The sequence below is a fragment of the Asterias amurensis genome, chromosome 4 (assembly GCF_032118995.1).
Source record: "Asterias amurensis chromosome 4, ASM3211899v1".
Classification (NCBI taxonomy): domain Eukaryota; kingdom Metazoa; phylum Echinodermata; class Asteroidea; order Forcipulatida; family Asteriidae; genus Asterias; species Asterias amurensis.
This window is the reverse complement of record NC_092651.1, coordinates 4,130,680-4,145,096: the sequence shown is the minus strand read 5'-3', so window position 1 is coordinate 4,145,096 and position 14,417 is coordinate 4,130,680. Positions and strand designations below refer to the sequence as shown.

Below are 14,417 nucleotides of genomic sequence, written 5' to 3'. Positions count from 1 at the left end.
TTTAAGTTAACAAGCAATGTTTTGCTGTAAGTGAAGTCATGGTTTTGATGAGTTTTGATGGTCGGGAAGACAGTAACCAGTACTCATAATTCATACTTTGTATATTTTTGATTTCCATAAGTCGGTAATTTCACCAAACTGCATAAGAAAACACTTCATATATAATACTGTCGTCTGTGAGGATTTGAGTTTCTTAAAGGAACACGTTGCCTTGGATCGGTCGAGTTGGTCTTTGAAAAACGTTTGTAACCGTTTTTTATAAAATGCATATGGGTAGAAAGATGTTGTAAAAGTAGAATACAATGATCCACACAAACATGCCTCGAAATTGCGTGGTTTTCCTTTTACCTCGTCGACTAACACGTCGGCCATTTATGGGGGTCAAAATTTTGACCCCCATAAATGACCGACGGTGATAGTTCGCACAGTAGAAGGGAAACCACGCAATTTCGAGGCAAACTTGTGTGGATCATTGTATGCTACTTTTAAAACATCTTTCCAACCATATGCATTATATAAAAAACGGTTACAGGGCTTTTGTTTTGACCAACTCGTCCGATCCAAGGCAACGTGTTCCTTTAAGATTATAATTTTCTCATATTTCCCCTGGAGTAAACCAGTCCCCAATCTACTTCAAGTCAGTTGATTGCACCAAACTGCCCAATAAAGTATTTCATAATTATGTAATACCGTCGTCTGTGAGGGTTTCATTTTCTTGGATTCTGATTTTCTCAGATTTCCTCTGGAGTAAACCAGTCCTCAATCTATATACTTTGTATAATTATTTTGGATCTCGAAGTCAGTAATTGCACCAAACTGCCCAATAAAATATTTCATATATAATACTGTCGTCTGTGAGGATTTGAGTTTCTTAGATTCTAATTTTCTCAGATTTCCCCTGGAGTAAACCAGTCCCCAATCTACTACTTCAAGTCAGTTGATTGCACCAAACTGCCCAAGAAAATAGTTCATATGTAATACTCTCGTCTGTGAGGGTTTTACTTTCTTGGATTCTGATTTTCTCAGATTTCCTCTGGAGTAAACCAGTCCCCGATCTACTTCAAGCCACTTGATTGCACTAAACTGCCCAATAAAATATTTCATAATTATGTAATACTGTCTTCTGTGAGGATTTTATTTTCTTGGATTCTGATTTTCTCAGAATTCCTCTGGAGTAAACCAGTCCTCAATTTATACACTTTGTATGTTTTAAATCTCCATAAGTCAGTTATTTCCCAAACTGCCCAAGAAAATATTTCATCAGTAATGCTGCTGTTGTGAAGATTTGATTTTCTTAGAATCTGATTTGTAAATTCAAAGAAACAGCTCAATTATTTGTATATTGTTTTAAGATTGTTTTGAAGCCATAAAGTTCCATTTGAAAAATCCCCCAAAAAGTCCAAGGAACTCATTATAACAAGCGCCAACCTGGAATTGTAAAAATAATCTATAACTCCTACATAAATATATTGAGACCACAAAGTGTAGACAACACATTCATTTGTGAAAGTAATACATTGTGTTTATTAATAATATTTTAATAACACTCAAAAGTGTTTTAATAACACTCAAAAGTGTTATTACCTTCATCATTTACATTTATAAGTTTTGAACAAATACATTTAAAGCCCTCCGATAATTCATGCAAAATAAATATTACTATAATCCATTTCACCACCCTTTAATCATAAACAAAACATTGTGCATCAATGTTCAAGCCTTTTAGTGAACAGGGCCCAATTCAATACAGCTGCTTATAAGCACAACAAGTAGTTTTAAGCACAACACAATAATGCTTACTAGAATAAGGTTATCAGCAAAAATACCTTATTACATGCACCATTTTTGACTGGTATCCTGCTACCTTTTACTAAGCACAAAATGTAAGCAGCTATATGAAAATGGGGCCCAGGAAGAAGGCGTCTGAATGCTTTTTGTATGAATTTCACAGATCCACTTCTGTGAAAGTTATCGGTGGCGGTGGGGCCTTGAGTTGTTTATAAATTTTACCTGAAAAGCTGAAGAAATTTTCAGAAGCTGCTTTCCATTTTTCTATGGCTATAAGAAAAAGATACTTAATGCTTATACAACAAACAGGTATCGTGAAATAATATACATATATTAGTTTGTTGATTACCACATAAAATATCATTGTACATGTAGGTGGATGTCATAGTTCACAATACATGTAGGTTAGTTTTGTGCATTTCTCGGTTAGTGAAATCTTCACATTCGTAGTCACATTCAGTTATAATAAATTACTTGTGTTTAAAGGCAGTGGACACTATTGGTAATTGTCAAAGACTAGCCTTCACAGTTGGTGTATCTCAACATATGCATAAAATAACAAACCTGTGAAAATTTGAGCTCAATCGGTCATCAAACTTGCGAGATAATTATGAAAAATAAAATACACCCTTGTCACACGAAGTTGTGTGCGTTTAGATGGTTGATTTCGAGACCTCAAGTTCTAAACCTGAGGTCTCGAAATCAAATTCGTGGAAAATTACTTCTTTCTCGAAAACTATGGCACTTCAGAGTGAGCCGTTTCTCACAATGTTTTATACCATCAACCTCTCCCCATAACTCGTCACCAAGAAAGGATTTATGCTAATAAATATTTTGAGTAATTACCAATAGTGTCCACTGCCTTTAATACAAAGATAGCAACATTAAAACCACACAAAAAACGCCTCTGAAACCTATTTTAACCCAGTTCAATCTTTTTACATTTAACATACAAATCTTCACAAAGTTCAGATGTTTCTTAGTTAGCGTTACAATTGGGAGCTGAATACAACAATTTTGGTTCCATTACATAATGTTTTATACATGAGCCTGGCTGCTTATTGACAAAGTGCATTTCAAAAAAGTGATTATATTACCATTTCGAAGGGTTTTGGTTAATTTTTGTACAACACAAAACAAAAACTTAAACAGATTTACAATGAACTTACAATGAAACTTACAAATATTAACTTGCTGTGGTGCTGTTTTTTTTTTTTTGGGGGGGGGGGGGGAATGAGTAAAACAATTTAATAACATTTCTTTTTGTCTCAGTGAGATAAAAATTATTTTACCATGTACAATGGATTAAAGACACTGGACACTATTGGTAATTGTCAAAGACCAGTCTTCTCACTTGGTGTATCTCAACATATGCATAAAATAACAAACCTGTGAAAATTTGAGCTCAATTGGTCGTCGAAGTTGCGAGATAATAATGAAAGAAAAAACACCCTTTTCACACGAGAATGTGTGCTTTCAGATGCTTGATTTCAAGACCTCAAATTCCTTAATCTGAGGTTTTGAAATCAAATTCGCAGAAAATTACTTCTTTTTCTCGAAAACTACGTCACTTCAGAGGGAGCCGTTTCTCACAATGTTTTATACTATCAACCTCTCCCCATTACTTTTTACCAAGTAAGGTTTTATGATAATAATTATTCTGAGTAATAATAGTGTCCACTGCCTTTAACGCAAGTCTACTGAAAGTAATGTTATATGATTTTAATTTTTTCCCAATAAACTTGACAAATAACAAAGCTGATACTTCTTCAGGTAAATAATATTACATACTGTACATTCACAGTGAGTAGGGATTTATGTCATGTCCAAAAACGTTATCTGCAAAAAGTGTCAATTTTAGCAGTTTCATATTGACAGTGTGAGTACACTAGTTGAAACATTGCAAGTTCTATTCAACAAAGCCAACACCTATTACTTGTTTTGTTTTTTTTGTTTTTTTTGCAGTAAAAACTTTACAAATATTAATGTTTGCCAAGTTTTTATTGTGAATACTAGGGGTCAAAGCAGATCTTATTTGAAGAAATTTGTTTGAATATGAAAGCCTACAAGAGACAAACATATATCTAAATGCGAACATTTTTGTACTGCTCCAGTTCATAATGAGGTACACCATCGGTGAGACTGATAAAAACAATGAAGTTACAACTATTGTCACAGTGGGAATCTTCCCTTAAAATAAATTTCTGCTTGACATACAATGACTTTTGAGAAATGAGTAAAGATCTTGCGAGACTCCAAAAAGTCCATATTGAAACAGTGAAAACATGTAAGGATTTGTGCCACTATTTTCTTGGGTCTCCAATGACTACATGAAGCCGAGCAGTATACATGTATACTGTTTGACAAGTCGAGACCAAACCGGCCCTTTTCAGAGCCAACACTCCCTTTAAAGAGGTTTTACACAAGTCTACTATTCATATTTGTATTTATTCCTGTATGAATTTCAATGTTGACAAAAATCACAAATTATTATTTCATGTACAAATGTTGGGACAACATAAAGTGCGAATACTGGTGCTTAACAAACAACAAATACTGTGGATACGCTTTAAAGATGTTTTATGTGAAATATTTTTTTTTTCAAAACCTGTGAGTTTTTAGATCTTTAGGTTTTACTATCCTTTAACACCTTACGCTTGTAGTCTAGCAAGCCAAAGATATCCTTGCTCTGAATAAGGTCTGCCATTGAAAGTCGACTCTCCCAGTCACTCGCTGTTGGTTCCCACAGTGATGCATCAGTCATTTTGTCTACCAGGTCCATGGTAGAGGCAAAGGCATCTTCCATTGTTGAAGATGGCTCAAACAACTTGGCATGCCACAGATCCCGAGGCGTCTTCTGTGGAAACAGAAGACCTTCAACTTGCTCTAGACTAGTCCCACAAATTGCCTCAAAGGACCTTCCGAATATAGACAACTCTGCTATGCTGTTGGCTTGCACAACTTTCTTCATGTTGTCTTGGATGCCGAAAGCAACAGTGACAAACTCTTTCTTGGCTGTACCATTTGAGATGCAAGCGGTGTATAGGAAGGTGCTTCCGGGAATCTTGACGAGGTTGCCATCAGGTGCAGCTCCAATGCAGCAGTTGCTGACAATGCTGTTACTCTCAACCTTCACTGGTGATTTGAAAACAGAGTACTCTACCACACACCTGTCATGGATCTGAGAGCCTTCTGGGCAGACGGAGTTCATGACGCATGCCCATTCAACCTTCTCCTGGCCGGTAGGAGATTTCGCAGGCTCACTTTGGTGAGCCTCTGGATCACTTGGTGTGTAGCGTAGGAAACCAAGTTCTTTAGCTAGAGATGTCTTGTTGCAGATGTGGTCCAGGTATTCATTGGTGGTCCCAATGTGGTAGAAGTGCGAGTGCTGCATGACGGCAACATTGAGAGGTGTACCCTGGAGGATGTCATATATCTTGTGCCGCATGCTTGTGAGATTTGCGGTGACTTTAGTCTTGTTTGCAGTATTACTAATGTAATCCGTGGAAGCTTGAGAACCAAGGGGCTGCAAAATATCTCCGTAACCATCAATCTCACAGCGCAAGGGAGATTCATCATAGTACAGATCTCGCAATTTTAAGGCCGTTGTGAAGTCCATGTAATAGCAACTGTCTGTGAGGACCATGTCAGTGTCTGTGCCGATGCCATTGCAGAACTCTTTCGGCAAGAGTGCCCCTTCCTTGCGTAACATCTCCTCAGACTGCTTGTGCAGGAACTTCAGCGCTGATACAACCTCGACTGAAGGGCTTGGGCCTTGCCTGGTTGGGAGGAGGAATACACCATGTCCTGTGCCGATGCTTAGTGGTGACGGGTGCCCAAGAGCTGTTACTCCAGGTGAGCTGAATGACCATTCTGGAGAATCTTCATCGTCATAAAGTTCAAAAGCGTCTGCAGCCACCAGGAAGATTCCTGCAGTCATCTTCGCTGGGTAGTCGATGGTCAGAGCTAATTTAATGTCAAACATCTGTAAGGATGGATCACCAACAGGTACATCAAGGAAAAGCTTCCCCAGGAGGCTGGCACTTGGAAGACGTTGGCTGTATCCACCTGTCGGCATGACTAAGACCTTCTTCGTTGTCAACTTGTCTCGATATGTTTCTTTAAGACATTGGAGAATTGCCAGTAGGGATCCTCCATCACCTGTATCAGAGATAAATAAATAAAAGTTCAAACTTTGCGCCACAGTACTCACTTAACCTGGTTTACTAAAACTTCAAATCTGTTTTCAATGTTAATTAACAACCAAACAACAAAGTCTTTTGTGCCAAATCTCATGCCCATCAGCTTTTGTTAAATAGTTAAAACAAGAAACAAAGCCTTATGTGAAGTCTGGATTTGAGAGTTTAAAACATAACATAACTTGTCTAACGTATGATAACATGTCTTGAATCAGCATGATTGTGTTAAGTTCTAAATATGCACTCTTTTCATTGTGCATTTTGCAGCAAGCATAACTTTATAATTTTATAACCCATATCAAACACAAGCAAAAAAGTGCACATTTCCAAAACAAAACCCAGAAAAAAAATTCTACAAAGTTAAGTGTCCGAGTGGTTTTTCATTCAATGCTTGCACACATTGGACATGTCGTAAAAGTTTCACAACGTTTTCATACATGCCATTATGCACTTTGTACAAATGAACTCACCAAATTAAGTTTTATGAAGTGACATGTTTATTTTTGTAACTAATTTGAGTATACACAAAAGCACTTCCAAATATTTGTCATGTCTATTTACAGACCTAATGGTTCGCAAAATATTCCTGCAAAGAATATTAAATGAACCACACAAAATATCACCAAGTTTAACATTTTGTTTTCTCAAAATGAAACTCTCCATCTTTTGTTTCATGGCGCCACTGACAATATCATTTAAAGGCACTGGACACCTTTGGTAAATGTCAAAGACCAGTATTCTCACTTGGTGTAACCAAACATAAGCATAAAATAACAAACTATGAAATGTTGGACCCAATTGGTCATCGCATTTGCAAGAAAAAAATGAAAGAGAAAACACTCTTGTTGCACAAATTTGTGTGCTTTTAGATGTTTAATAAAAGGCTTCATGCATGAAATCTTTATTAATTGAGTGAGAAATTACATCCTCAAAATTTATGTTACTTTAGAGAGAGCCGTTTCTCACAATGTTTTATACCATCAACAACTCTCCATTGCTCGTTACCAAGTAAGTTTTTTATGCAAATAATTATTTTGAATTATAACCAAAAGTTTCCAGTACCATTAAACATTAAAAAAACAAAAAAACTCAGATTTTTGTACCTATTTTTTCTGCACCCGGATCAGCAATCACACAGTAATCTACGCCAAGAGGCAGTTGTTCTAGTGCTAATTTCTCTTGTAGTTGTAGCTCAAGTGCCAGCTTCTGGGTTCTATCCCCTGCACCAATTGCAACAATGTCCCAGAAAGGGAACTCTCCAACTTCTTTACCTGTAATCAGGGAATAATATGCCAATATTATTTTCAGTTTATTAAGTATGTCAAACTAACAAGATCAAAATAAAAATAAGTTCAAATGTTCTTAAAATTGTTTTGGGGGTTCAACCAAAAACAGAACAAAACTCAAACAGTTGAATATCCTATAACAGAATTAACAAGAGTTGCTAACAAAACTCAATCTGTTAAAGGGTCATTCCGTGTCAAATCAGCCTGGCTTAACAAGCTCAAATTTCAAATTTCAGCTCCAGATGATAATCAGTTTTCGCACTACAGCATGCTCTTTCTCTTTGATTTACTTGAATTAGCAGTTACAGAAAGTATAAGGTTTGAATAAATCAAAGCGTGACTGACAAACTTAAAATAAATTTTATTTTTTGCAAATCTTTCAAACAGAAACTTTTTTTTAACGACCTTAATTTAATTTGAATTTTATTTAAATTGACAAACTTTGTGACCCGAAGGTCTATTTACAGAGTCATTACAGTAGTTAAAAATATATAGTTTCCGCTTCACTTTTGAAACCTTACAGCCCATGCAATAGGCGTGATTATTGACGTAATCACATGAACAACACAGAATACTACACTAAGTAGTATTACAGTACGTGAGCCGAAGCCGTGCACAATACAATTCTGTTCTGTCAAGTTGAACGTTAGGTAAAATCCATGCAACACGGGGTATATATTCGCACTAAGTAATGAGGCACTTAGTCTTCATTATTTGATGTCGGTCGATGACACATATTGCAATCCATCTATATGTCAGTGATTTTTTTCACAGAGCTCAGGAAAGTAGTGAGTTTACAGTGCTAACACACATCAGTGTACATGGGTAAAAATCAAAATGAATATTCTTTATCCCAATGGCAAATTTTCAATAAAATTAAACATACATGTACATCCCACTGTATAGCCAAGCAAAACCACTTCGACTTGATACAGTTTGGTGCTGAATGGAAAATGATTTTGATTATACTTGAAATGTTTTACTAAAATAAAAACCATTCCCACAGCCATTAGGTAGAATGACATAATCGGGTACAAGTTAAATTTGCATCAGGGATAAAGAATATTCATTTTGGGTTAGGGTTACCATAATACATCGATGTGCGTTAGCACTGTAAACTCGGTATATTTTCAGCTGATTGGTTATTGATTAAAGGCAGTGGACACTATTGGAAATTACTCAAAATAATTTTTAGCATAAAAACCAACTTGGTAATGAGCAATAGAGAGCTGTTGATAAAATAAAACATTGTGAGAAACGGCTCCCTCTGAAGTAACGTAATTTTCCACGAATTTGATTTCAAGACCTCAGAATTAGATTTTGAGGTCTCGAAATCCAAGCATCTGAAAGCACAAAATTTGTGCGACAAGGGTGCTTTTTTCCCCATAATTATCTTGCCATGTCGGCGACCAATTGAGTTCAAATTTTCACAGGTTTGTTATTTTGTGCATATGTTGAGATACACAAAGGTGTCCAGTGTCTTTAAACAAACTTTAAAATGATGGAATACATAATTTGGTTTACAATCAAATAATTAATTTTTGGCTGTACCTTGAAGTTGTTGATACTTCTGTATCCTCTTAGCAGTAGCTATCTGGATACGCTGAGTAGGATCTCCTGTCTTCGTCTCCATTTCAACTAAATACCTCCCCGAATAAAGCAGACTAACTCTAGTAGTAGAAAGTCGAAGAGCTCAATCAAACTCCGCACCATCCGCTAACACACTCAACGCTCCTCTGACTAGCGTCTAGTGCCACATGTAGAATTTATAGAGAAGGCTCGTTGATGCAGTTGCATAAGTCTTTCGGTGCTCATTAGCCAGTTCAGTATCCAGACCCTTACAAGGAAAAGGGGATGGGAAATTGTATTCCAAAGTGCCATTTGTTATCACCATGGTATCAGGTTCAGATGGCTGTTTCATAAGTGAGGGAGAAAAAAAACTTGTTTCCCTCTGCGACTTTTTTCCCTTATTTGAATTCCAAGAAGGTTTATTCCCCTAGAGCCTTTGACTTGAGCAAGTACACTCCTTTACCTAATTATATGCCACTTATTACAAACTGCGTACAGAGACTATCATTATATGATCAAATGACTTGGAAATGTCCATTCTTTTGTGCCTTGATTCAAGGATTCAAGTACTTTTTTTAATGTTCACAAATTTACATTAAAGGCAGTGGACACTATTGGTAATTACTCAAAATAATTATTCGCATAAAACCTTTCTTGGTGACAAGTAATGGGGAGAGGTTGGTGGTATAAAACATTGTGAGAAACCGCTCCCTCTGAAGTAATAGTTTTGGAGAAAGAAGTAATTTTCCACGAATTTGATTTCGAGACCTCAAGTTTAGAACGTGAGGTCTCGAAATCAACCATCTAAACGCACACAACTTCGTGTGACAAGGGTGTTTTCTTCTTTCATTATTATCTCGCAACTTTGATGACCGATTGAGTTCAAATTTTCACAGGTTTGTTATTTTATGCATATGTTGAGATACACCAACTGTGAAGGCTAGTCTTTGACAATTACCAATAGTGTCCACTGCCTTTAAACTTAGCTGGTAAAAGATTACGAGTAGAAAGCTACCCTTCAAATAACACTTACTGGTGTGCTGTAGTTTTTGAAAAATGAGTAAAACAAGTCACAAAATAATTTTCGTCTCAGTGAGACGAATATTATTTTAGCATATAAAAATGTAGTTATGGTACATGTATTATACCATAACATACCATAACTGGTTAAGTGTAACGAAATCTGTGAACATTGTGTTTTGTGTTACATAGACCCTTTAATCTGATGTTTGTGACGAGAAACTAGTTTATTTGTTTGCTTGGCCTGACCACGTTGTGTAAGAAATAAATTTGATGAAGTCTTATGTATTAGTTTCTGTTTACATAAGTGTTATTATGTGGCCTTGTTTGGATGTTTTTCAGTCTTATGTACATATTCTTTTTATATAATTGACATTTTGTGAACTTGTAGATTTTCTTCTCCAGGCCAAAGTGTAGGGGAAGTTCTTTGTCATAACATGATCATACAAGTATTAAAGGCACCGGATACTATTAGTAATTGCTCAAAATAATTGTTAGCATAAAAACTTACTTGTTAGCAACCAATGGAGAGATGTTGATAATATAAAACATTGTGAGAAATTGCTCCCTCTGAAGTAACATCATTTTCGAGAAAGAAGTTGTTTCTCACTAAAATATTTGAATTTGATTTCAAGACCTCCCGAAATCAAGTATCTGAAAGCACACAACTTCGTGTGACAATGGTGTTTTTTCTGCCATTATTGTCTTGCAACTTTGACAACCAATTGAGTTGAAATTTACACACATTTGTTTTGTGCATATGTTGAGATACACCTAGTGAAAGACTGGTCTATGACAATTACAAAAGGTGTCCAGTGTCTTTAATGAATGGTGTACTGCACTTACCATATTAGTTATACCATGTTATACAGGTGCAGATGTTTACTGTGAGGGTAGGGGTTGGGTGGGGTGGGGTGAGGGTGGGTGGGGTGGGGTGAGGGTGGGCTTTGAGTAGAAGGGTAGGGAGCGTTGAGTATAAGGGTAGGGGGCTTCTAGTATAAGGGTTGGGCTGGGCATTGAGTATAAGGGTAGGGGTTGGGCACCAGTATAAGGGTAGCGGGCGTTGAGTATAAGGGTGGGGGTGTTGAGTGTAAGGGTAGGGGGGGGCATTGAGTATAAGGGTAAGGGCGTTGAGTGCAAGGGTAGGGGGGGCATTGAGTATAAGGGTTGGGCTGGGCATTGAGTATAAGGGTAGGGGTTGGGCACCAGTATAAGGGTAGGGGGCGTTGAGTGTAAGGGTGGGGGGTGGGGGGCGTTGAGTATAAGGGTAAGGGCGTTGAGTGTAAGGGTAGGGGGGGCATTGAGTATAAGGGTTGGGCTGGGCATTGAGTATAAGGGTAGGGGTTGGGCACCAGTATAAGGGTAGGGGGCGTTGAGTGTAAGGGTGGGGGGTGGGGGGCGTTGAGTATAAGGGTAGGGGGCATTGAGTAAGGGGAGGGGTGGGGGGCGTTGAGTATAAGGGTAGGGGCGTTGAGTGTAAGGGTAGGGGGGGCATTGAGTATAAGGGTTGGGCTGGGCATTGAGTATAAGGGTAGGGGTTGGGCACCAGTATAAGGGTAGGGGGCGTTGAGTGTAAGGGTGGGGGGTGGGGGGCGTTGAGTATAAGGGTAGGGGGCATTGAGTAAGGGGAGGGGTGGGGGGCGTTGAGTATAAGGGTAGGGGCGTTGAGTGTAAGGGTAGGGGGGGCATTGAGTATAAGGGTTGGGCTGGGCATTGAGTATAAGGGTAGGGGTTGGGCACCAGTATAAGGGTAGGGGGCGTTGAGTGTAAGGGTGGGGGGTGGGGGGCGTTGAGTATAAGGGTAAGGGCGTTGAGTGTAAGGGTAGGGGGGGCATTGAGTATAAGGGTTGGGCTGGGCATTGAGTATAAGGGTAGGGGTTGGGCACCAGTATAAGGGTAGGGGGCGTTGAGTGTAAGGGTGGGGGGTGGGGGGCGTTGAGTATAAGGGTAGGGGGCATTGAGTAAGGGGAGGGGTGGGGGGCGTTGAGTATAAGGGTAGGGGCGTTGAGTGTAAGGGTAGGGGGGGCATTGAGTATAAGGGTTGGGCTGGGCATTGAGTATAAGGGTAGGGGTTGGGCACCAGTATAAGGGTAGGGGGCGTTGAGTGTAAGGGTGGGGGGTGGGGGGCGTTGAGTATAAGGGTAGGGGGCATTGAGTAAGGGGAGGGGTGGGGGGCGTTGAGTATAAGGGTAGGGGCGTTGAGTGTAAGGGTAGGGGGGGGCATTGAGTATAAGGGTTGGGCTGGGCATTGAGTATAAGGGAAGGGGTTGGGCACCAGTATAAGGGTAGGGGGCATTGAGTGTAAGGGTGGGGGGTGGGGGGGCATTGAGTATAAGGGTAGGGGCGTTGAGTGTAAGGGTAGGGGGCATTGAGTATAAGGGTAGGGGCGTTGAGTGTAAGGGTAGGGGGGCATTGAGTATAAGGGTTGGGCTGGGCATTGAGTATAAGGGTGGGGGCGTGAGTATAGGGGAGGGGGCATTGAGAAGGGCTGGGGATTGAGTATTAGGGTGGGGGGGCGCGAGTATAAGGGTAGGCGGGCGTTGAGTATAAGGGTAGCTGGCGTTGAGTCTATGGGCAGGGGCTGGGTGTGAGGTAGGCGTTTAGTGTGAGGGTAGGGGTGGGGGTAAGATTTGAGCATTTGAAGGTAACTTCTGATCTGATGTTCATATTGTATACAGCCATTATGCTAACTTACATTCCTCAAACTTGAAGCATTAAAGGCAGTGGACACTATTGGTAATTACTCAAAATAATTATTGGCATAAAACCTTTCTTGGTAACGAGTAATGGGGAGAGGTTGCTAGTATAAAACATTGTGAGAAACGGCTCCCTCTGAAGTGACGTAGTTTTCAAGAAAGAAGTAAATTGTTACGAATTTGATTTCGAGACCTCAAGTTTAGAGTTTGAGGTCTCAAAATCAAGCATCTGAAAGCACACAACTTCAGGTGACAACAAGGTTTTTATTTTCTTCATAGTAATCTAGCAATTCCGACGACCACTTGAGCTCAGATTTTCACAGGTTTGTTACTTGATGCATATGTTGAGATACACATGCGCTGAGATAGTGCTCTCCCGAGATCACTGCTCTCGCGCGAACTGATGGCTCCCTGATTTCGACTCCTCATTATGGATACACCAAGTGAGAAGACTGGTCTTTGGCATAACCAATAGTTTCCAGTGTTTTTAAAAGCATGTGAAGTTGCCTAGTGCTTGTGATCATTCACTCTGCTGTGCCTCCATAGGTGGAGTAAACAAATCTTTCCCATGCATAGTGCAATGCTTACAAACACACCTTACTGTGATACAATCATAGCTCATGACTTTAAACTGGTGTTGTAACAACATCCCTGGGTCCCTTAGACTTTCTAACTAGTCCTTCCCCGTCTACAACTTTTGGAAGGATCACGATGGAGGGTAAACTAACCCAAAGTTTACATTATCAAGTATTTTTGTACGAAAGTGTATTGTTGTAGCCTTTTGTATTTTGTACAATCATGGAGGTTTTAAAGGGATTTACTTTCCGTATCCTGCCACCACCTTTTCACTCACTTTTTAACAAAAAGGGATATGGGTCATTAAAGGTAAATTTTTTGATACTATATTGTTTTATATTGAACGAAAAAGTGGTGGCGTGATACACTACTACTGTACCATGATTTACGACTACGGGTAGTACGAGTACAGTTGAGTCAGACGGGTAGATTTTTCTGACTGAGTGAATGGGGAGTGTTGTGACTTTGTGCTGCTTTTGCCGTGTATGTAGTGCTAGTGTTGATCATCATGTTGAACTTGATCTTACTCACATTATAATCTACTAAAACTACGTTTACGAGGACAACTGCATTCTTAGAAGTTAACTACACATCATTTCCATGTCCCCGTATGTTGCTGTTTGGATTTGTCATAATCTTGTATTCCAATAATTACGTTTGATATAAAAAAATACGGAAGTAAACAAAAACACACTCACCTCACGTTATTTAACCCAGTCAATGCTTGTGTAATTGTTTTGAAAGCTCTTGAGGGCGCTGTGTAAGGACTCCATAAAAAATACTGCGTGCACTTGTGGGTGCATCCCCTAACTCGCATGGCATAACAAAATGCAGTGCGAAGTAAACCACAACACACGAATTAATACTTGGAAATCTCACAGCTTTTTACAGCAAAGGTGATGTTATTGGTTGACTATTTAACTTGTATCTTCTGTTTTGTTAGATTTTATTTGATACATTGGGGGGGGGGGGGGGGGTCCCAGCCTCAGGGCCTGCCAAGTTATTCTCCCTCCAAATAAAAATACCCACCCCGGTGTAATTTCCTAAACTTCCGAATACTGAAGTGTTTTGGAAAATTTGGCCCTGAACTAGGCCTACTAGACAGCTCAGTTGGTAGAGCGCTTGTAATGTACTTTAACCTGAATGTCGTTGGTTCAAATCAGGGTCAACCCCTTTTTTTCCCAATTCCAACTCATTTTAAGATCACTTTTTTGAGAATCCTTCGCTTCACTAGGGACATACAGAATGAATTATTTATTATTTTGGAAATTGTCATCAAAATT

At 39.0% G+C, this 14,417-nt stretch overlaps 1 protein-coding gene across 1 annotated transcript; it reads right to left on the bottom strand.

The window, feature by feature from the left end:
* Positions 1–1,392: 1,392 nt before the first annotated feature.
* LOC139936529 (fucose-1-phosphate guanylyltransferase-like) lies at positions 1,393–13,860 on the bottom strand. The gene is made up of 4 exons (XM_071931364.1): positions 13,833–13,860; positions 8,825–9,110; positions 7,091–7,258; positions 1,393–5,949 (listed from the first exon to the last, which is right to left on the bottom strand). The coding sequence occupies exons 2-4, from the start codon at positions 8,904–8,906 to the stop codon at positions 4,415–4,417; spliced, it is 1,785 nt and encodes a 594-aa protein (XP_071787465.1). The 5' UTR covers positions 8,907–9,110; positions 13,833–13,860; the 3' UTR covers positions 1,393–4,414.
* Between the last annotated feature and the right edge of the window lie 557 nt (positions 13,861–14,417).

What these genes read in the sequence shown, in the direction of transcription:
- LOC139936529 (XM_071931364.1), bottom strand. Translation starts at nt 8,906, where the DNA reads ATGGAGACGAAGACAGGAGATCCTACTCAGCGTATCCAGATAGCTACT. An exon ending in GAAGTATCAACAACTTCAAG is followed by an intron (nt 7,259 to 8,824) that starts GTACAGCCAAAA and finishes CCCTGATTACAG; the next exon opens with GTAAAGAAGTTGGAGAGTTC. An exon ending in TCCGGGTGCAGAAAAAATAG is followed by an intron (nt 5,950 to 7,090) that starts GTACAAAAATCT and finishes TCTCTGATACAG; the next exon opens with GTGATGGAGGATCCCTACTG.